The sequence below is a fragment of the Homarus americanus genome, unplaced genomic scaffold, assembly GCF_018991925.1.
Source record: "Homarus americanus isolate GMGI-L3 unplaced genomic scaffold, GMGI_Hamer_2.0 scaffold11628, whole genome shotgun sequence".
NCBI classification, from domain to species: domain Eukaryota; kingdom Metazoa; phylum Arthropoda; class Malacostraca; order Decapoda; family Nephropidae; genus Homarus; species Homarus americanus.
Genome location: NW_024754732.1, coordinates 772,772 through 796,698, shown reverse-complemented (window position 1 = coordinate 796,698; position 23,927 = coordinate 772,772). Strand labels below are relative to the sequence as shown.

At 39.8% G+C, this 23,927-nt stretch overlaps 3 protein-coding genes across 5 annotated transcripts in view; all 3 read right to left on the bottom strand.

Annotated features, from left to right (window-relative positions):
- Positions 1 to 9,455, bottom strand: part of LOC121856100 — a 44,664-nt gene extending 35,209 nt beyond the window's left edge. For 2 of the 3 annotated variants that reach the window (XM_042351417.1, XM_042351418.1), the window contains exons 1-6: positions 8,423 to 9,455; positions 6,929 to 7,140; positions 4,318 to 4,457; positions 3,768 to 3,948; positions 3,341 to 3,520; positions 1,200 to 1,323 (exon numbers count right to left, since the gene is read on the bottom strand). In XM_042351417.1, coding sequence (XP_042207351.1) covers positions 1,200 to 1,323; positions 3,341 to 3,520; positions 3,768 to 3,948; positions 4,318 to 4,457; positions 6,929 to 7,033 — 730 coding nt within the window. In that variant the 5' untranslated portion in view covers positions 7,034 to 7,140; positions 8,423 to 9,455. Of the gene's footprint in view, positions 1 to 1,199; positions 1,324 to 3,340; positions 3,521 to 3,767; positions 3,949 to 4,317; positions 4,474 to 6,928; positions 7,141 to 8,422 lie in introns of those variants that run through there. The other variant, XM_042351419.1, reaches the window with a different exon arrangement.
- A 705-nt stretch (positions 9,456 to 10,160) lies between these two features.
- Positions 10,161 to 18,887, bottom strand: LOC121856063 (DNA polymerase kappa-like). The gene is given in 10 exon segments (XM_042351347.1): positions 10,161 to 11,868; positions 11,871 to 12,267; positions 12,629 to 12,753; positions 13,258 to 13,344; positions 13,758 to 13,997; positions 14,000 to 14,049; positions 14,552 to 14,667; positions 15,248 to 15,414; positions 16,348 to 16,552; positions 18,687 to 18,887. Coding segments are annotated over 9 exon segments (2,277 nt in total). The 5' UTR covers positions 16,355 to 16,552; positions 18,687 to 18,887; the 3' UTR covers positions 10,161 to 10,780.
- Positions 18,888 to 19,042: 155 nt separating this feature from the next.
- LOC121856080 lies at positions 19,043 to 23,502 on the bottom strand. Its single transcript, XM_042351373.1, has 4 exons — positions 23,354 to 23,502; positions 22,831 to 22,918; positions 21,035 to 21,228; positions 19,043 to 20,826 (listed from the first exon to the last, which is right to left on the bottom strand). The coding sequence occupies exons 1-4, from the start codon at positions 23,500 to 23,502 to the stop codon at positions 20,376 to 20,378; spliced, it is 882 nt and encodes a 293-aa protein (XP_042207307.1). The 3' UTR covers positions 19,043 to 20,375.
- Positions 23,503 to 23,927: the final 425 nt, after the last annotated feature.

The window sequence follows — 23,927 nt, the reverse complement described above, 5'->3', positions numbered from 1 at the left end:
ACTTTCATCTCTATACAGTTCGGTAGATGCAGGTGTCACATCCAAAGGACCCTCAATAAAATGGATTTAATTTTCATATGCTGTACAAGTCCATTAAATAGAGTTGTTAAAAGCAAAATACTGTACAGCAGTGTATAATGTAAAATATATAATACAGTATAATACAAATTTAAGACATATTTTTACTATACAGTGGTCCCTCGGTTAACGAACACAATTCGTTCCAGAAGGTCGTTCGTTAACCAAAAATTTTGTTAACCGAAACCATTGTTTCAATGGAATTTTTGGTAATTGGTTCCAGCTCACCGAAAATTTACAAACAAACTAAAAACAAATGCAGTAAAGTACACTTACTTTGAGGTGTGCATGTAGAAGGCTCCTGGTTGATGATGATATGATGATGGGAATTAGAATGGGGTTGGAGGAGAAGGGAGAAGAGAAGGCATTGGGGTGGAAGAGATGTCACCACATGCCACCATTTCACCCATAAAATTTTAGTTCACTTAGTGTAATTCAAGATTATTTTCTTTAAATCAACACTGTACTGCATTATATATTGTCACTATGTAAAATAAACTTCAGAATGACCAATAATTGTACTGTAAAAACGGAAACATAGTTTATATTCAAGAGAGTCTCAAGCAAGAAGCTTCCTCCACTGAGCAAGGACACACACTGACGCCATTTTGGGTGAGTCAAGTGGCTGTTTGGCATGCTAAAAATAGTTCCCTGTACTTCAGTTATATTAAATACTGTAATTGTTAAAACGACTAAAAACTTTAATATAAGACTTGGAAAATTATTGAATAGTACAAACTTCTTGATATTTACTCAAATGGAAACGAATTTAAGCCCAAAAACTGATTACTGTATTGGCGGACTAATACTACAGCTGGTGAGCAGGCAAAAGCAGGCGAAAACATGTTGGGAAAAATTTGTAAGGAATTCGTTAACCGAAAATTTATTTCGTTAACCAAAGTGAAGAATCTTATGGAAGGCAATTCGTTAACCGAAATTTTGTTAACCGAGGCGTTCGTTAACCGAGGGATCACTGTAACAGTAACATATATAACATGTACAGTAAACTACTAAAGTCCATTAACTTTTCTCCTGAACCACATAGCCTGAGATTCAGACTCATGAACTCGAAGCAGTAGACTGATGCAATATTCTGTACACAAGGGGTTAAAGGTACTCACGCCCTGTAGCACACACCACGGTATCCTCTCTCTGCTCCTCCTCTGCTTCCCGTCGTCTCCTACCATGGACTGGTACTTCGTCTTTTTGAGAAACGTGAAAGATGTGTAGACTATAATCTTCCTCCTGTTTATTGAAGAAGGTATATATTTAATGGTCAGTACAGAGATATCTCTAATTAATGGACTATATGGGAGAGTACTGTCCAGTATATATCTATATTCAGCAGGAATATAGATACAGTAATGTAGGTATACGGTACACATAGAGTGCTAAGAGAGCTGTGCAACGAGCTTGCAGAGCCCCTGAAGATCCTGTTTTGTAAATGCCTGGATGAACAAATGGTCCCCAGTGAATGGAAAGTGGCTTATGTGAGTCCTATCTTCAAGAAGGGCGATAGTCACTCCACGAACAACTATAGACCGGTGAGCCTGACCAGCATAATATGTAAAGTACTTGAGAGTATTATCAGAGATGCCGCGATGGAACATCTACTATGAAACAACCTTGTAAAAGATTGCCAACACGGTTTTATGCCGGGGCGCTCTTGCTTAACACAATTGCTCAAGGTATTGGATATTTGGACCCATATTCTGGAACGAGGTGGTAATATCGACAATATTTACCTAGATTTTGCCAAGGCTTTCGACAGTGTACCCCACGAAAGGCTGAAAGTCAAACTGGAAGGGTACGGAATTCGGGGAAATGTTCCAGCGTGGATAGAAGACTTTCTACATGACCGCAAGCAGTGTGTGGTGATTAATGGCACGAAATCGTCATCTGTACCTGTAACAAGTGGGGTACCACAGGGCAGTGTATTGGGCCCGCTGTTGTTTGTTTGTTTCATAAATGACATGCCTGACGTTGTACACTCCTCCATACAAATGTTTGCCGATGATGGCAAGTTATTTCGGGAAATTAAGAACCAAGCGGACTGTGAAGAGCTGCAGAAGGACCTCTGTGGGCTCCAGGAATGGTCGAAGAAATGGCTGCTGAGATTCAATGTCACGAAGTGTAAGAGGATGCACCTGGGGCGTACCAACGGTAAGGAGGCGTATCATATGTCCCAACGGGATGAAGAAAATGCACAAGTTGAGACTGTGTGTGAGAAGGACCTAGGTGTGTATGTTGACAATGAGATGAAGTTCTCGGGCCATTGTGAGAAGAAGGTAAATCAGGCAAATAAATTATTGGGTCTTATAAGAAGGTCGTTCAGATATCTAGACGGTCCGTCCCTCGTGACGATCTTCAGGAGTGAAGTGCTTCCCCATCAGGAGTACTGTCACCCCATCTGGTCCCCGAGATATGCTAGGGACTGTCAGTTAGTTGAAAATGTTCAAAGGAGGGCCACCAGACTGGTGCCTGCACTTCGGCACCTCAGCTACCCTGAGAGATTGGAGCGCCTGAACTTGCCTCGCTTATACTACAGACGGGCAAGGGGGGACCTAGTTGAGGTGTATAAGCATCTCAGGGGGCACTACTCAGTTGAGTGTCCTTACTTGGAGCTGGCGGACGCTCGCCCCAAAAGGGGTCACAGCTCAAGATTGAAGAAGCCGCAAGTCCAGAAAACCGTGAGGGCAAACTTTTTCGGAGTGAGGGTTGTAAACTCTTGGAACAATCTACCAGAGAGTGTTGTGACGGCACCGAGTGTGAGCTCTTTCAAGAGAAGACTTGACCAACACTGGGGCAGGTTCAGGTACATTCAGGAGCCGGTGCATGCCCAGTATTTGCCAACAGTGCGTGACAGAGACACCGATGCGTGACAGAGACGTGACCGATCGCCCAAGCGGCTAACAAGCCGATCAGTGGCGAAGAGGATAAAAGTAAAGTAAAAAATAGGCCGTGGGAGTACTGTACTGTATACAGTTTCCTATGTGCTGAGACAGTGCAGGTATACAACAATGGTAAACACAGTAAGGTAACCGTGGATAGCTCACACAGGCTTGGAAAATGGCCGAGTAACATCCCAGCCCGTCTACTCCCATTAGGTTAGGTTAGGTCATCATTAACTGACAGCAGACAATCTGGAAATTCAGTACAATATGTGACATTTTCAGAGATAGACATAATGGGAGTAGACAATGTAGCCATATAACAATGATAACAATCTTGAAGAATATATACTGTACTGTACTGTACTTACAGTGCCAGTGTTCTGTCCATCATTGCCGCCTGGAGTCGTAGTGTACTGGTAAGAGCTCTCCTCATCACTTACTCCATCAAGTGAGCTAGTAAAAGGGATGTGCTCGTGTATTAAGTAGCGAAGACGATTTGGGAAAGAGTGGATTGTGGCCAACTGGTCTGGGGTCACGATGATGCCGTCCTGGAGGAATAAAATGAGTATATACTGCATAGTGAAACCTCTATACTGTATAATGTACTTCTCTCTCCACATAATCTGTGAGGTGGGGTTTTCACATTAACTGACCCTTGATACAATGAACTTTCATCTCGATATAGTCCAAATTAAAATGCAGTTTACTGTTAGGTTACAAAAACTTGTATCATTTCACTGAATTAGGAAGAAGAGAAAAAAAGACAGTCAATAAGAACAATATGTTGTGACTTACCAAGCCCTCACCATCACAGTTATTGACACTGATGACATGAGTGGCATTTGAGGAACGAAAATGGCAGAGGACTGAGGGGAACTCCACCAACTCCCCATCAAAATATATCCCGGCGGCCAGGTGGGGTGCTACGAGGCCCTCCGATGGTGCTAACACAGCATCCACATTCAAGTCCGGTGAGCTGTGAGGCAAGGATGATTTTATTGCTAGATTGGTGATAATGTTTGGAAATATTATCTTAACATTACAATTCTTTTTAATCCCTTTGATATAAATTCGTGATCACAAAATTACCAAAAAATTGGGGAAAAGTGATCAGTGAGAAGTGAATGTTCAAAAGAATTATCCTCGTTATAAAATGATCAAAGTATCAGTAACAGTTTATCTGATGATGTTGGCAGAGTTCCTTGATTCTGTTACTGTTGATCTGTTAACTATCAACTAACCAACCAACTCCTGCTCCACCTCCCACTACAGTCCACCTTAAATGAAGAGTGCATGAACTTTTTTGTTACATTTCATTGTCAACATGTTTATGTGTTTCACTGACCTGATGATAAGTCTCACAAGGTCGGGTTTGTCAGCACTAAGGTAGGGGAAGAGTCTGGGTGTCACCAGGTGGAACACTGGGTCAGGGACGTCACCGAAAAAGTGGTGTTTCTCCTCAGCAGTCATCTTATTCAGCAGCGCCTGGATAGGTGTGATACTGTAATAGTTGTGAGTCAAGTCTGAGGTTCCTGTTAAGGTTTACTCACCTTAGCAGACAGAAAACTCTTGATAATACCATATAATATACATTTAACTCACTCATTACTGCATGGCTGAACTGGTATATGAAGACAACAGTACTTGTCAAATGGTTCAGTATAAACCTAATCTAACCCAATAGAACTAGGGTAAGTGTGGTAGGAACAGAACTAGGGCAGGTGTGGTAGGAACAGAACTAGCGTAGGGTAGGTGCGGTAGTAACAGAACTAGGGTAGATGTGATAGGAACAGAACTAGGGTAAGTGTGGTAGGAACAGAACTAGGGTAGATGTGATAGGAACAGAACTAGGGTAAGTGTGGTAGGAACAGAACTAGGGTAGGTGTGGTAGGAACAGAACTAGGGTAAGTGTGGGAGGAACAGAACTAGGGTAGGTGTGGTAGTAACAGAACTAGGGTAGGTGTGGTAGGAACAGAACTAGGGTAGGTGTGGTAGTAACAGAACTAGGGTAGGTGTGGTTGTAACAGAACTTGGGTAGGTGTGGTAGGAACAGAACTAGGGTAAGTGTGGGAGGAACAGAACTAGGGTAGGTGTGGTAGTAAAAGAACTAGGTTGTGGTAGGAACAGAACTAGGGTAGGTGTGGTGAACAGAACTAGGGTAGGTGTGGTAGGAACAGAACTAGGGTAGGTGTGGTTGTAACAGAACTAGGGTAGGTGTGGTAGGAACAGAACTAGGGAAGGTGTGATAGGAACAGAACTAGGGTAGGTGTGGTAGGAACAGTGGTGTGTAACAGAACTAGGTAGGTGTGGTTGTGGTAGGTGTGGTAGGAACAGAACTAGGGTAAGTGTGGGAGGAACAGAACTAGGGTAGGTGTGGTAGTAAAGAACTAGGGTAATGTGTGGTAGGAACAGAACTAGGGTAGGTGTGGTAGGAACAGAACTAGGGTAGGTGTGGTAGGAACAGAACTAGGGTAGGTGTGGTTTGTAACAGAACTAGGGTAGGTGTGGTAGGAACAGAACTAGGGAAGGTGTGATAGGAACAGAACTAGGGTAGGTGTGGTTGTAACAGAACTAGGGTAGGTGTGGTAGGAACAGAACTAGGGTAGGTGTGGTTGTAACAGAACTAGGGTAGGTGTGGTTGTAACAGAACTAGGGAAGGTGTGATAGGAGCAGAACCAGGGTAGGTGTGGTAGGAACAAAACTAGGGTAGGTGTGGTTGTAACAGAACTAGGGAAGGTGTGATAGGAACAGAACCAGGGTAGGTGTGGTAGGAACAAAACTAGGGTAGGTGTGGTTGTAACAGAACTAGGGTAGGTGTGGTAGGAACAGAACTAGGAAGGTGTGTAGGAACAGAACTGGGTAGGTGTGGTTGTAACAGAACGGGGTAGGTGTGGTAGGAACAGAACTAGGGTAGGTGTGGTTGTAACAGAACTAGGGTAGGTGTGGTAGGAACAGAACCAGGTAGGTGTGGTGGGAACAAAACTAGGTGTGTGGTTGTAACAGAACTAGGGTAGGTGTGGTTGTACTAGGTGTGGTTGTAACGGAACTAGGGTAATGTGTGGTAGGAACAGAACTAGGGTAGGTGTGGTTGTAACAGAACTAGGGTAGGTGTGGTTGTAACAGAACTAGGGTAGGTGTGGTAGGAACAGAACTAGGGTAGGTGTGGTTGTAACAGGACTAGGGTAGGTGTGGTTGTAACAGAACTAAGGTAGGTGTGGTAACAGGACTAGGGTAGGTGTGGTTGTAACAGAACTAGGGTAGGTGTGGTTGTAACAGAACTAGGGTAGGCAGGGCCGGATTAACCATGAGGCACTTGAGGCACTGGCCTCAGGCCCCCCGACTCTAAGGGGCCCCCAAATCCAAACATTCTCGAAGTTGAAGCATATAAAACATGAACTTCGTTCAACGATGTCCTGGCAACGTCTCAATTTTCTGTCTCTTATGAACATTGAATGTGTTATTTTGCAGAAGTTTAATATTGATGAAATCATTGATAAATTTGGGTATATTTTGTTCTTGCTATATATATATATATATATATATATATATATATATATATATATATATATATATATATATATATATATATATATATAACCACAAGGAAAAAGCACGAAGTTCAGGCCTTTCGTGTAATTCACATCTTCAGGGTGAGTCTGTACTCACCTGAAGATGTGAATACAACACAAATTTCCTTATAACACTCTATCACCTTGCACTACAGTGATTTACTTATATTTATATATATATATATAATATATATATATATACTGTACATGGTAGGGGGCCCCCAAGTTGATCTGTGCCTCAGGACCCTATTAAGCTTAATCCGTCACTGAGGGTAGGTATGGTAGGAACAGAATTAATACCCAATTAATTATTAAATCATTCCCATACCCCAGACACCAACAACCTATACAGTACAGTTTATAAATCCGAAGTTATACATCACATACCTGCTTCAGATTTGTTATATTGTTGATCGCTTTTGTCTCTGTCACAGTAACTTGTAAGGCGAGGCACAACCCCAAGGTGAGGAGGACGACACTTGTTCCGTCCATCCTGATCAGCTGAGTGTTGGAAGGCAACTGAACAGTTCAATGGTCATCACTCATCAGGAAGTGAGCGCGGTTCTGCAGGGGTCACCTCATTAGTTATCTGTCGTGACCTGACCGCCAGAGAGAGGTAAAGATATGGTTTCTATTTATAGAATATATGTACAGTACTTAAAATGTGTATATATCGAGCATATCTTCACTGAATTTGCATAAATGTATATACTGTATATCGAACATCATGTCACAACTGTGTAAAAAATACAATATGTTACACTGATTCACGCAATGTATATATTTATATTATATTTATTAAACATATTTTCACAGAATGTGTGTGTACTGTATGTGTGCGTGTTTGTGGATATATGCCATATATCTATCTCCGAAATTTAAATATTAAGAAATAGTGCGATGATACGTCAATATTGATGACTAATAGAGTGTTTAGGCAAAGTCTGCCTCTCTTACTGCTCATGTAACATGAATACCCGGACGTAGCGATCCCTTGGTAAAATACATATTTGACTGATTTCAAAGGACGTCATGCACCAGTGTGACGTCACGAAATTGTAACTACTGTTATATACAGTATATAAGGCATACAGGCAGACCAATATATAAGGACCTACATGCACTCACACAAAAGCTTGGCCGTATCTTTAAAGTAACTTAAGCACAGAGAAAATACTACATTGGAATCTGGATTATCAAGATCCAGACACACATTCCAGTATTAACCTCAAATGGAGGTGGGTTTGTGAGCAACGCCCCCAGGACCGGGAAGTCAGGTCACGGGGTCACGTCTCCCGAGATCACCTGGATACTCACTCACACACAGGGGAAGTTGTTTTTATGCGTCAAAGCAGCCAAAACTTATCGCTCAAATGGTAATTTATCTCCTTGGTAGAGATTACATTAGATCAAGTTAGAATGTGTCCTAACTTTGTACTAAGTGTGTGTGTGTGTGTGTGTGTGGAGAAAATAAAAAATATTTTATCAATGAAAGCCTTCACTACAGGCAGGTAAGGCAGGGTTTCGAATCAAGGGCAGGATTGATTTTTTAGATTGCCTCACCTGATAGACTATCAAGGGAGAAACTCCCACTGTAAAATTTACGAACATCTAGAATTGTAAAATTTTCTTCAGCTCAAGATTCTAGATTCTACTGTACAGTATACTCTTGGGTTAGGTTACATAACCGTAGGTTAGGATAACTGGTGTGTGGGGAAGTTTACCTGGTAAATAAGGAAAGTTACAAGAGAAGTGAGTAAAGTTTCTATGCAAGTAAATAATAGCAGAGTGCCAGGAAACTCAATAATTATCTAGTTTAACAGGTCATAAATATATACTACATTAGAGACAGAATACAGTATGGAAAAAATCTTTACTCACCATACATAATTATAACTCCAGTGATGGATGTTTTTCTCCAAGTGTTATTACAACACACTTATTACCCTCTGAACAGTAAGATATGGAAGTCCCACTCTCCATGTCTGATCAGGATCTATCTGTACTGGGGATGCTGCTTTTTCATCATTTATCTTTACAGTTTTCTCAACCACTCATTGATTTACCAACTCTGTGCTGCTTCCCAACTCACTCTACCCACTTATCTCCTCACTTCTTTACTAGTTGTTCTCTTTCCTTCTTCTGTCAGGGATATTTTGTCGTTTTCTATTCTTTTACGTGGCTGCCTCTTCCTCGCAACTCAACTCTAAGTATTACACCATTCCTCCTTGATTTTTCCCAACAGCAATACAGTTTGTAACCCTTGAATTTTTTTCCAGATCATTGTCTTTTCAACACACGTCAACTTTATATCCAGCCACAGTATCCACCAATTTCTCTCCTTCACCATGACACAATCCCACATTCCTATTCCCATGTTTATTACAGTTCTTCACCACTTGTATCTTTAACCACGACTGTAAATTTTGTAATACTAAACTGTATCGTTCTGTACTACTGTACTGTACTGTACTGTAATACTGTCCTGTACTCCTTGTCCACTTGTTATATCTACAGGATACTGTACTGTCATGTTTCACTTGTGGGGGTCACACTAACACTGGTCTGAGACTGAAGAGGCTTGCGATTCATTATTATGAGCAATGTGTTCTTCCAGCTGTATGTCCTTGATGATACCAATCCCAGTTTCAAGCAGTGGCCCAAGCTTAACGTTTATTATTTCCATCCACTTCTATGGCAGTGAAGTGCCTTAGGTGTTGTTTCATGTCTTCTACTGCCGGTTGGAAACTAAGGTCCTCACTGCTGTTGGCTTTACCACTGATCTTCGCCCATGCCCTGGGCCAGGGACTAAACCAGGTGTTACCGTCCGGGCCAGACCTGGAGCTCACGTACGGCAGAGACGCTACCCCCTGAAGCAGTCAGCAAGCCAACCACCCGTTACCGTTGATTGTGGGACGTTTTGTTTGGACCTAATCTAACCTAACCTAACCATGGCTATGGCAAACATCCTTGACCCAAATGCCGGCTCACCATTACCATTACTTCTTTTTCCATATCTCATACAAGCCTATATCCTTGTGTTAACAGATGAGTCGTCCCATAATGTTTAACATCTACTGACATGGCCAAGTACAGTACTGTATGATGAATGGAAGGATTAGACTCAACTAATTCAAGCATATCATCCCATTCAACTGGTGCACTTGGAGGTAGGTAAAGTAAATAGTACCTGCATAGTATATAATAATAAGTACAGCACTGGTTTGTGCTCTTCAATGAAGGTTGAACTGCTATTTTCACTTACTCGAGAAAACAGAGGGAAATGAAGAGCTGGGACATCAAGGCAAATATAAGTAAGACAAATTTAAGATGACCAATGGAAAAGAAACAAGGAGAGAACTTTGCCACTTGTTGACCCTAAATCTAAAACACTTCCACTCTAAGCAGCTGTGAACAGTCAAGGGATACAAAGAATTTACATTATCATCTGACTATCTTTTGTATTCCTGAAATTCATCTTATGATAAAATGTTACAGTACTGTATTTTGATTCACTTCACCAGATTCATCCAATTTCGTAGCAAGACACTGAATGTTATGTACCTTTTAACCTTTACTTAAGGTAAATAAAACATGTACACATGTACTGTATCTCATATTATAATATATATTATATATACCTGTAGTACAAAATATTTAAAACATTGATGAACAATTATGTCACTTCATAATACAATCATATTTATTCTATATAGTAAACATATAAAAGAGAATAATAATTAGAAAATAAATGTTCTTTAAGTTCCTTCTAGAAATAAGCAGCTGACAGGTTAGTCAGCTATCTTTGGTCAAATTACCTTACTGTTTACCACTGTTGTACTGTACTGTACTACTGTATACAGTTTAGCATGAATATAGACAATGTAGGTATATGTGTACAGTCACTCACAAGAGTCCTGTTTCCTCTCCTCCTAAACTGAAGCAGTAGACAATAATGGATGAGTCTGTCCATAAATGCTTCTGATTCATGAGTCTGAATCTCGGAGTTGGTGGTTCAGGGGGAGAGGCGATGAGTTTTATGGTGACTGTACACCATATACTCATCTATGTAAACTGTTTATATTTATACTGAACTTTATACTTGCATAGTTGATATACATGTCTATCCAACTGTAAAGCTGTAAGACAATTTTACTGATTTATTATTATTTTTATTACACGAGTGTATCAATCACAGCTCTCCAATCAACAGAGATCCTATTAATATTCAGGTAATTATTAGGAAGAGAAGTATTTATGAAAGGCATTACTTTCTAATTTCATCTTCTTCTCTCCAGCTTCTGAAATGTTTCCTTTACGTTTCCTACCTTCTGTAGCTATGTTTGGTTGGACAAAACCAGATCTTGAAGTAGACTGGGTACTACTGGATGGTCCTGACACTGTTGAGTCCTGTTGCATTATTTCATTGATTGTATTACCACTGAGGCAATCATCTACATGCTTGTTAAAGGCTCTTAACGTATTAAGTTGCTTCTGGTTACATACAGGACATTCAAATTCATGCACTTGGTTTCCTGACATCAGTTTACTTATCTCTCTGGTTGGTGCAACAGCTTCTGAAATATGTGAGAATTCCGAGTGTTCCTCATGTTCATCATCACCATAATTATAAGTGGCACCTCCATTGCTTTTTGGCCCAGTATGCATGCTGTGTACTTCTCCACTTACAGTTCCTACTTTTTCAACATCTCTTTCTTCTTTAGATGTGGATATTATTCTTAAAATTTGTATATCATTATCTCTTTTAGCATCAAGTGGTACTGTTGGTGCACTGGGCTCATCAACATTTGCCTCGTGACACCTGTCAACATGAACAAGAAAATATGTAAAATCAGAAACTTTTATTTGATTCCCACACACTGGGCATTCATGATATTCTGATTTTGTGGTGTCTAAACTTACCAGAGATTTTGAAAGAAAGTTTTCAATTGATACGCTGCTCTTTTTAGTAGCATTCACAGTTTTCTTTGAATTTGACATTATGCTAGTTGTACTTTGTACAGTTGATGATGTTATAGTACTGCCACTAGCAGTAATATCAGGCTGATGTGTATCTTTCATATTCAATTGAATTTCTCTAGTGTGAGTGGAGGTGTCACCAACCATTTTCTTCTTCATTTCATTTGCAGTAAATGAACTGGTTTTAGGTTTCAAAGATTGGGAGAACATTTGCGTGAGAGTAATTTGACGTTTGGGGCCAACTTCAGACGAACTCATGAGACCAGACAAACGTACACCCAGTAAACGCAGAGACAGAGGCTGTGCTGAGGCATTCATTTCATGCTGCAACAGTCTCCATCAAAGACCATAACATCAGATGCACAAGTATGATCTGGCAAAGTCTGCGTTCGAGTCTTGATCTGGAAATCAGACGTTTTCAACTTCAGGGTAAAAGCTTTTCCTAAAATTTCCTTTTGTTTCATATCATCTGCCAACTGATTACACAGTTCCTCGACAATTCTAAAAAGTGAAACTTTATTTGCAGTGTCTCGGAAAGTAGTTTCTGTGCTTATCGACTTGCGATCTTTTTCCAACCACGATTCCAGGCTGGTGTGACCCAAACCCAAAGCAATATTCATAAAATTGTTATAACTGATGTCAGAGAAGAGGAGTTTGAGAAGACCACGTTTCATCATCAAATGTGAGCAGACAGTTATGTCCAGGGCATGAAGGCTTTGCTCCATCACATCGCCAATACCACTCACCTGTAACAAATATTTATACATTACTATTACTGTACTATAATTAAAATGAAACATTAAAATTACACAAAATGATGTGAGCTGAGTATAGAATGAAGAGCTATGTTACAGTATACTAAAATGAAAAATAGTCCTGTAATTATATATACTTTATGTTAAAAGTACCCAGAGAATAAGAGGCTGGCACACCTCACCATGTAATGATGGCATTCAAGGAAAGGTGAAGTAGAAGTATCACATAACAAAATATGACTCAAAAAACACAACTTCCTTCTTTCATTACATCTACATTATACTGTACTGCTCTTCTACCAAGTATCTATGTCATTTCCTCTATTGGAGAATGTGTATTAAACTCACTCACTTTGCGTATGGGAAGTGTAGATATAAATGTGAGAATCTGGTCACGATCAGGCGGAAGGTAAAACTGTCCGTTGGGTTTATTCATGTCACTACAGACCTTTGCCAGAAGAGTGTTGGGAGCGATACCTGGAACAGACATAAACAAGTATAAAAATGAATTTGTACACTTTAAAATTGTATTATATTATTTCATTTGAGACTTTATTTCACAATGCAAGAAATATTTCTTCATAATAATATGTATTCAGTAAAATTGCCCTACTGGTTTACAATTAGATAGGCATGTATATAAACTATGCAGGTATAGCATTCAACATAAAAATAGACAATGTAGGTATGGTGCACATAGGCTGTGTGATTATACAGTTTCCTCTGTGCCAAGACAGTGTAGGTACACAACAATGGTAAACAGTAAGGCAATTTGATCAACAGTCACCAACAAGTTAAGTGTAAGATTGAATCAAATTTCTTACAACATGATGATGATGACAATGATGATGTTAATTCTCCTTGCTGAATGACTAAACTGAACTGTACTACATGAATATGAGAAAATATAAAATTCTCCATGGTACAGAGACACATAAACCCAAATTCTTTCACTGTGAGAAGATTGTATTCTACACTAACCTGCACTTGCTGTTAACTGGGTCTTGTCACATATTTTTTGTCTCATTTCTGCTACTATTGCCTCAGACAAGCCTCTATAGCCACAATCTGTTGATGAAGTGATGGTTGGTCTTGAGATATCTTCACAAATTGCATTTTATATACAGTACTCTATACTGAACTGATAAAAGCAAAATGCTATCAGCATTTGTTCTATATAAGCCATAATTACATTTCTGTGATGTAAGATGAATCAGTGATACTACAAGAATAATTACACTATAGCGTGTAATGTACAACATATTTACACTAGCTATAGCGTGCATTCAACAATTTATCCAATACTTTAGAATGTGTACTATCAAAGTGTTATGTGTAATTTAGTATTTTAGTAATTTTAGGTAAGGGTTGGGTAGACTAAACCGCACACTACAGTAGCACTGATAAATCTGTATGTTTATCCACATTATCAAAACTAGTACAGTATGGAAACAAAATGGAACAGGAAGCATAAAACTCACCTTCCAAATTGTCAAAACCATAGTGATGAGCATATTTATGCATGTATTCAGTAATGTTGAGGTATGCTTCATCTAAGGACATGGGGCAGAAGTTGGCATCATACTGAGAAAATATTTCTTGAACATCTTTACTCACTTCTTTATACTTAGTAAAATCTGGTGGAACGATAACAAGATCAGGACAAAGTTTCTTGCCAATGAAGCCCGGCATTGCTGCCCGCACACCAAACTTACGAGGCTATAGTTACTGGTGCTCAGCATTCCCATTCCTCCTACTGCCATTGGCTTATCCCTGAAAAATGTATCTCTTATTAGCCCATTCACTACAGGTATGCCACTTTTATTATCTTATTTCACTAATGCCAAAACATTTTATTCTCTCATAGGCGACCCAGTACACAAGTGTTTAAGGAAAAAAACTGTGCTATTTAATGAACAAATTACAAAAACTGTTATGTGAATCATACATTCACCTCACACTTGAAAAACAAATCATATCATAAAACCTGATGTGATGCTGAATCTTTCAAACACTTTTACAAATATCAACTTTAGAATTGAGATTGTCTTGGGTTGTAATACTGTACAGTCAACTACCTGTACTAAAGTCTGTTCGCCTCTCCCCCTGAACCATGAACCCCAAAATTCAGACTCGTGAACCCGAAGCAGTAGACTGATATATTATTCTGTCCATAAATGCTTTAGATTCTTGAGCCTGAATCTCAAGGATAATGGTTCGGGGGAGAAAAAGACTTTTGTAGTTGACTATACTACGTTAACATCTCTCAACTTGCCTTAATGAGGGGTCATCTCTCATCTCTACAGCAGCATAGAACATGTCCATATCAACGTGTACAATGGTCTGGCTTAGGTCACGACTCATTTCCAGGTCTTTAACTAATTGATCCATCTGCATAAAGGAGACATAATAATAGACATGTATTAGTATATGTATGTATGTGTGTGTGTGTGTGTGTGTGTACATAATTATATAAATATGAAGTGGACTGCTGGTGTGAAGATTTTGTGCTTTGACTTGAGTAAAGTGAAAACTATTTAACGGACTATAGGGAGAGGAACAACCATTATATCGAGGTTCCGTTAGATGAAAACCTCCATCTAACTGATCATACGGAGAGAGAAGTCCATTACAGGTACTCCCCGACTTACGACGGGGTTAGGGACCGACATCCAGGTGATAAGTCAAAATGGTCGTAAGTCGGAAATGCTTCAATAACACATAGAAAATAAAAAATTTGGGTCTCTTTTTCTTTTCGGCACCACAAAACACTCACTTTTAAGCTTGCCAGCCATTTTAAAGTGAATTACAGATGAAAATTTTGTCTGTATACTGACTTTGGGACTCAAAAATACATAATTTGACCACATTTTGGTACGACTGAGGCGGTCGTAAGTGCGGGTGGACGTAAGTCGAGTCAGTAATAAGTTGGGGACTACCTGTATATTGACTGGAACTTTTGGAGATATACCTGAAGAGTTGCTTTCTTGATCTGGTCTTCAGTAAAGGCTGCAACCTCTTGCTTCATCTCGGATATCTTAATATCAAGTTGCTGTTGACGTTTTTCTTTGTGCTCATAAAACCGTGATCCCATAGACGCATTCTTGATTATTTCGTTTATTTTATCGGTGTCTAAACCTGCAAGCGAAATTCAACATCAAAATACTGAAGAACATATTGGTATTGTATTTACATTAGAAATAGGTATTTAGATGAAGTCATAATCAGATGAAATATTCAGTACCTACATAAATTCATTAAGCATGTAAATTAATATTCTCTATTTTTTAAAGGAATAATTGTGTCCCTCATTTATATAATTCATTAATTGATTACTGTGTACAGTATATCAAAGATAATTTTAATTTATTTTTGTCTGTAAGAAATGACATTAGAGTTAGGAACCTGACAAGAAAGACTACAAGAGATCATGCAACATGGAGAGCTGCCATCAGGTAACCACTGCTAACCCACACAAGCTTGGAAAATGGCCGTAAAATGATGATAATGATGATGATGTAAAATAGTATGGAAAATATACTTTCTATATATCTATCCATATATTTTTTAATTTTTTTACACTACAAGACATCTTAGGTTGATTCCATTATCTATTATCACTATATAAAAAGAGTATTGTACAGTACAATTTATCCAATGGTGAAGAAACCGTCTGGCCAATCACTGTATTTAGTCATATAAACTTAAACCCTTGTGTACAGCCTTCCTTCTGTTCTGAATAAAATCGTCTGGCATTGGCCAAATAAAATATTCCCATTGTGAAGGGATTAATATATCAAGCAGGTGTTAATGGGTAGAGGGAAACATGGAGGAAAAGTGAAACAGTAGATTAAAGAAAGAGTGGGAAAGGGGATAAGTGAAGAGAAAGTAAAATATTGTACATATGTAGTGATAGGCTGATACATAAGATTCTTTCGTTATGAACACTATATAGAGTATAGCAGAGTTTTCAAAACAAATGAGATATACCTTGTGAAGTATAAAGTACAGTACCCATCAACACTAAAAAGACAACACTCAAAATGTGGGCAACTCAACTATGGTTCCTACCTTCCATTCCTGCCTTGTTGGTGTTGAGTAACAGGTTTTGTGGTCCTGTTGAGCCATTGCCAGGAGAGTTTTCCTCCAGCCTTGAGAACCTTGTCCTTAAGTTTGTCCATGATGCTGTACTGTACTCCAATGTTACTGTATCTTTGAGGTATATTGTATTATACTGTATTTTATTCTATGGTAAGACTTGAGTTAAATCCTGCATCTGAAAATTGTTGAGAATTTTAGTGGCTTCTTGTACTGTCATATCTTTACCCAATAAGTAAGATACTTTGAATACTGGAAAGCCATGAACAAGATGTCAACTACGGACCAAATGTATGTCTGATAAAAACTTTGGTAATTTATGAGAACGCCGCAACCACAAGATAAAGGAGTTGCTCTATTTTGTTATTTTTTCCGCAGATGTTCTTATCATTATAGCAAGTGTTTTAAAGGAGGCAACAACTTGTTATTTTAATTATACAATTATATTTAAATTTTTTTAGTTATTCTCTATGATCATAAATTACCAGTAGTGGCCAGGGCAGGATGAGGGAAATTGCAGGGTAAAACAAGGTGAAAAACTATCATATTAATGTACACTAAAATGACGTTTCTATGTGCTTTGTAATTTAAGAAATTAATTATTTACCGTAAATACTCCCTCCAAAAGATCTGCCGAGTCAGTGTGCGCTGTTGTTTGCTGTGTTTGTCTACAACCAATCCACTCAGTCCGAGCATACTCTCCGCCCACAAAAAAATTTAAAATTACACCATGACGCTAAAACAAAATTCCATTCATTCATACCAGATATCATAATACCTGTACTGGTAAGTTCTTTCTGTGTAATATGGCAGGGAGTGTGGGTGGCAAAGCCCCCAGCTAGGAAGTTAGGTAAGGTTGGATAATTTTTGGGGGGGAAGAAATACAAGAATTAAATAAAATAGTTAAAGAAAATAAAAGAAATTGTTAATGATTATAATTATCATCATTCTCTCTCCCCAAGCTATTACAGTAAATCAGTGAATACAAGTATATATGTGTAGAGGTTTTCAATTTATCAATATGGCCACAAGATATATTACAGATGATAAGGCTATACAACAGTTTCAAGCAACAAATAGGTACTTGTCTCCAAATCCGGTTTTCTAGCTGAACGTTTAGGGAGCTTAAATTTAAACCTGCCAATGGCTCTCAAGTATTACCTTTCCTCCTGTTGCACCTTATATATTTGCAGCATGGAGAATAAGATCCAATTTTTTCTTTGTTTTTCATCCTTTGGAAATCGATGAAGTATCAAACTTTTATCATGTATTCTGTAATTTGATATGCATCCCGATAAGGCGCATTTATCAGGCATCGTCACAGACCTTCATACCTTCGGTGGCACCCCAGGCCACCGACGATTTGACATTATGCGCGGCAAAGGACGAATTTTCAACTACAAGTGGGTTGACTTAGTTTAATTATGCTTTGTTTGTTATATGAAGCTGTCACGGATTAAAATCTATGGTAAACTAAATTAAGTACAGCACTGTACTTGAAAGAAAATACCGAACTTTTAACTCACTCAAAACTACAATTAAACAAGAACGTTAACCATAAATTTCACTCGTGAATAAATAGTAACCCAGATAAATTTGTAATAATAAAGAATGTTATTAAATTACTAGACTCAAAAAATAATTTACTTATGCGTGAGGGAACAAACATATTTCCAGTAAAGGCTTTACTGGAAATATGTAGACTGGTGACTTGATTGGGTTATCCTTGACCAAATCAAGGTGGAGAAGTTACAGTTTACCGTTGCATGTTACTGTATGTAGTGGATACTTTGCCCTGACCAGCTAAGTTCCTACAAATGCTATTTTACTGCGAGTGCCTTCTCGTTGCCTAAGTACTTTCAGCTTAATATGACTTGGAGTCCGCCCAGCCAGCTATGAAGTTAGGTAAGGTTAGATAGGTTTCTTTGGTTGATGAGGTCAGGTTCTAGTAAATGTTACTTCTTTTATAATGACAAGAACATCTGTGAAAAAACACATCGAGCAACTCCTTCTGGTTAAGTATGTTTATAGCTACACAATGATCGACTCATGGCGAAATAAATGCCAAATGCTGTCAGTCACGGTCACATACCATTCTCGCATTGTTCGCCGGTAATGAACGATTAGCCAATCAGAGTGCACTCACGGTAAAATAGCGTTAGTAGGAATTTAGCCAGTCAGGGCAAAATATTCATTGTCGTTTATACTGTACCTGCTGGCACATTGTTGTATATTTGCACTGTTTGTATCAAGGTCTATAATTATACAGTACTGTACATGCTGAATCAATTTGAACATGCTCGTATTCTTACCAAAATCTGAGGACAGCCAATGGACGAATACTTACCTGAAATAACATTAATTTACTCTGTCAATTGACTCCAGTTCTTTCTTGTTTTGATTTGGAGGCCAAGAGCATAGCCCTATTGTTATTGTTATTAGACTGGTGAAGAGGTACACTTGGAGGTTGACCACATAACACACTATGTTGGTAACTTAACCACCAGAGGCGGTAGTGTTGTGTACAGAACCCTCGCCTACTCGGGTATATAAATAGATTGTTTAAAATTCTATTTTAGGTTCCAGGCAAATTATTCCTTATTTATCCAATGTTATAGGTAACTGTGTGTGTTGATATATAATATATAAAGGGTAGATAAACACAATATAGACAGAACAGTCTTCAGTATCACAGATAATTCGTTAATGACTATCACATAATTATTTAAACAAGAATAAAATAACTATATATTGTTATTTTCGTGTATGTGTACAGTACATAGACACATTATTTGTACACACATCACTACACACACACTTATATACGAACCTTACAATAATATAAAGAAATATGACTAATAATATCTATTCACTTCTAAGTAAAATAAACCCGAACTGATAACTATGACAAAAAAAAACTTGCCAATGGAAAAAATACTACAGAAATTCATAATTAATCAACAAAATGAAATTACTGTTTGGGTTACAAAATATGTAAATTAATAACAATATTCAGAACAATACACGAGTTGATGATGATGTGGGCAGTCATCATGGTCAGAGGTGAATGTTGTTGCTGATGAAATGCTGTAAAGGCGAATATGCGGGAATTGATGTAACTGAGTATTAAAGTTAACTAATGGGTTATATTTAGGGGTTTAAAGTGTGCGTGTGTGAGTCCTTAGTATTGTCTCATGTAAAAGCATAAACAAACACGGGTGTGGACACTGGACAGGTATAAGCACTTCTTAATACGTTTGTCTCAGGACAAAACAATACCACACATACATACTAATGTCCTTCAGTGTAGGTGAGGTAATTAACAATAATATATAGGTTTATACGGTTATATACGTATTATATAACCGTATAGTCCTATATAGTACATCTCTTTCTGCTACATCTTTCTTATAAACAACTACAACTACATATCACAACGTATGGACGGAGTTGAGTTACGAGTAATTTAAGAATTTGCATCAAATACTTAATGAGCATCTTACGACAAGTTAGTTATACTGTACGAAGAACTTGATAGTCGTGTGATGATGAGCGGACGTCAGGGAGCCACCGAGTCGTCTGCAGTGCCTATATAATTATATAATTATGGGTCTTTGAAGGAGGGTTGATGGAGGAGATTCAGGGTCAAGTTTTTCACTTTCTGGCTTTCATTTTAAATTTTTTTCTTTTTTATACATCTTGTAAATGTAGCGCCAAATTTCTGACCTCTTTGTTTTAATATATTTCAGATAGGGAAGTGAGAGTTCAGACATATATAGCCAGGTGAAGTGAATGTCTTCCGTAACACCAATGCCTGGAGGTGACAGTGGCTCCATATCCAGGTGGTGGCAGGTAGACACATTACCCGGGTGACTCGTGGCTCGGTTATGGTCCTTGGTGTACCGTACAGTATACTGGTGGCATGGTTGCTATCACGTAATGTAACATGTACTTCTGGTCAGGAAAGTGGCAAGAAATTCATTTGTTGTGTTATAATACATCTAGGACTTACACGTCGAGTCCTTCACTTGTGAGAGAGAGCATCCGCCATGATGTAGAGGATGGCAACAATAATGCACAGGAGGTGAAAGAAGTCTTCGCAGAGGGACGGAAGAGAGTGTCAGAAACTTAACTACAATAAGTGTGGTACAGGAGGCTCTAGACATGGACGTCGTCCCGCTGGGGAAGTTGATGGCTCGCCCTGATTCAGATGAAGATGAAGGTACAGAAGGTCTAGAACAAGGAGTGGTGTTGCAGCTGGCTTTGACTGGTGGGCGGGAGAAGGGATCGCACATTTCGTCTGAGAGAGGGACAGCGCCCCCTGCAGCAGTACAGGTGACCAGGTTCTCGCGCCAGCCGCCCCCACACTCTGCAGTGCACTCCGTTAAGTTGGTCAACACCCACTGCGAGGTGAACACAGCCCTGGGAAGTCCGCCGCTCAGGAACAAGTATCTGAATTGCAACAAGAACTTTTCGAAGTTCACTCCCTCCTGAAGAAACTTTGAATCTACTTAAGAATTTCACTACCAGCTGGAGATATTAACAAGTAGTTGAACAAATTCCTATCTGTTAATAAAGTCTGTATCTCACCAAGAACTCCTCTATTATCTTCTATAAAAGTTTTCTAGAAATTTCGTATACCTGCTAACAACTTCCTTACCTTTTGAAGAAGTCTTTCATTCTCCTGAAGATGCCGGAGAAGCCGGAGGGAGAGCTGGTGGTGGGGATGTTGTTGGCGGATCTGGCCTGCTTTTTCCTGTTGTTGGGAGGCTTGGTGGTGGTGTCGACGGTTGCGGTGGTCTTTGACTGAGTGGCCTTGGCTGGTTTACTAACACACTGCCCATTAATGCAGAACTGTAGAGGAAAATGGGGATTGTATCTAGGTGTGTGAGAGAGAGAGAGAGAGAGAGAGAGAGAGAGAGAGAGAGAGAGAGAGAGAGAGAGAGAGAGAGAGAGAGAGAGAGAGAGAGAGAGAGAGAGAGAGAGAGAGAGAGAGATAAATAATTATCCGGCCTATCTGTAAAGGGACTTCGTCCACTATAAGTAACACCATGTAAATTCCCCCAATCCAGAGTTAATTTAGTAGCTTTCTCCATTAAAATCATCAAATCCACAATAAAAGTAAAGAATAATACAACAAATTATCGGAGAAAAGTAAAAATTATCAACTAACAGTAACCTCGCAGAGCAACCATCGTCTATTCTACTAGAGTTACGCCAGAAAAGGCCACGAAAGGCTGAAAATCAAACTGGAAGGGTACGGAATTCGGGGAAATGTCCTAGCGTGGAAAGAAGACTTTCTACATGACCGCAAGCAATGTGTGGTGATTAATGGCACGAAATCATCATCCGTACCTGTCACAATCGGGGTACCACAGGACAGTGTATTGGGCCAGCTGTTGTTTGTTTGTTTCATAAATGACATGCCTGACGTTGTACACTCCTCCATACAAATGTTTGCCGATGACGCCAAGTTATTTCGGGAAATCAAGAACCAAGCGGACTGTGAGAGCTGCAGAATGGTCGAAGAAATGGCTGCTGAGATTCAATGTCACGAAGTGTAAGAGGATGCACCTGGGGCGTACCAACGGTAAGGAGGCGTATCATATGTCCCAACGGAATGAAGAAAGTGCAATATTTGAGACTGAATGTGAGAAGGACCTTGATGGGTATGTTGACAATGAGCTGAAGTTCTCTGGCCATTGCGAGAAGAAGGTAAATCAGGCAAATAAATTATTGGTTCTTATAAGAAGGTCGTTCAGATATCTAGACGGTCCGTCCCTTGTAACGATCTTCAAGAGTGAAGTGCTTCCCCATCTGGAGTACAGTCACCCCGTCTGGTCCCCGAGATATGCTAGGGACTGTCAGTTGGTTGAAAATGTTCAAAGGAGGGCCACCAGACTGGTGCCTGCACTTCGGCACATCAGCTACCCTGAGAGATTGGAGCGCCTGAACTTGCCTAGCTTATACTACAGACGGGCAAGGGGTGACCTAATTGAGGTGTATAAGCATCTCAAACTACTCAGTCGAGTGTCCTTACCTGAGCTGGCGGACGCTCGCCCCCACAAGGGGTCACAGCTCAAGATAGAAGCCGCAAGTCCAGAAAACTGTGAGGGCAAACTTTTTCGAGGAGAGTTGTGAACTCTTGGAACAATCTACCAGAAAGTGTTGTAGCGGCACCGAGTGTGAGCTCTTTCAAGACAAGACTTGACCAACACTGGAGCAGGTTCAGGTACATTCAGGAGCCGGTGTATGCCCAGTACTTGCTAACAGTGCGTAACAGAGACGTGACCGATCGCCCAAGCGGCTAACGAGTCGATCATTTGGTGAAGAGGATAAAAGAAAAGGAAAAGTAACAGAGACGTGACCGATCGCCCAAGCGGCGAACGAGCCGATCAGTGGCGAAGAGGATAAAAGTAAAAAGTAAAAAGTAAAAAATAACCAGTTTTCTCTAACCTTTTTAACCGCGCAGGCGGTGCCCTCTAGCGCCGGGTGTGTGCGTAAGGCGTGTCGTGTTCTGGCACCACAACTCCCGGCACACGAACTGATGGACGGTATGATCATCTCATTATATTAATCCAGAATTATTAATACAGATACAGATATAATTAAAAAACAAATACAAAAACAGTACAGTCAGATATAAACACAATATGAACGTCCCAATATATTTTGGAAGAGAAAGGGGTCTGGAACGTATTTCTATTAGACAGTTAATTACCGTATTACAAGCTTAGGTCACTATCTTAACTGCCTCTGGGTTGTGTTTACTGAACTGTATATATTTTACGCTTTATGTCACTAAAAAAACATTTTCTTGAGTGTCGGGGAGGCACTGTAAAGATGTTTGGAGATAATTAATCTTTACCCAAAAAATACCCAGAACAAAATATTACAGAGACCGTAAACGTTAAATACAATCCAGACACAATTTAAGGCAGTTTGGAATCACCTGCTGCTCCCCCAAGACATCACTCACGTTGTAGGGATATTTGGAGGTGACGTAGGGGCTGAAGGTGGCGCCCTCAGCGAAATTACATTGGTCCTCTTTGGTGTAAAGTTCCCCCGGCAGTAGTTCCTTGCTGAAGTGAAGGCTTGGCCTTCCTGCCTTGTCCACCAGGCAGTCATAAGTCAAGCTTGAAGGGAGAGCAGGCGAGGGTGAGGCATCTCTTATGTTTAGTGGATGGAAGATGGTGGGATGACTTATCATCTCCACACACCCACAGCCTACACACACCCACAGCCTCACACACCCACAGCCTTCACACACCCACAGCCTTCACACACCCACAGCCTACACACACCCACAGCCTTCATACACCCACAGCCTTCACACACCCACAGCCTCACACACCCACAGCCTTCACACACCCACAGTCTCCCACATCCATAGCTTCCCTCACACTCACTGGATTCCCCACACCTCATACCCCCTCCACCTCCCTGACCCACACACACCACCACCCACACACACATCCACCCCCCACACACATCCACTCCCCACACACACATCCACCCCCCCACACACACACATCCACCCCACATTATACATC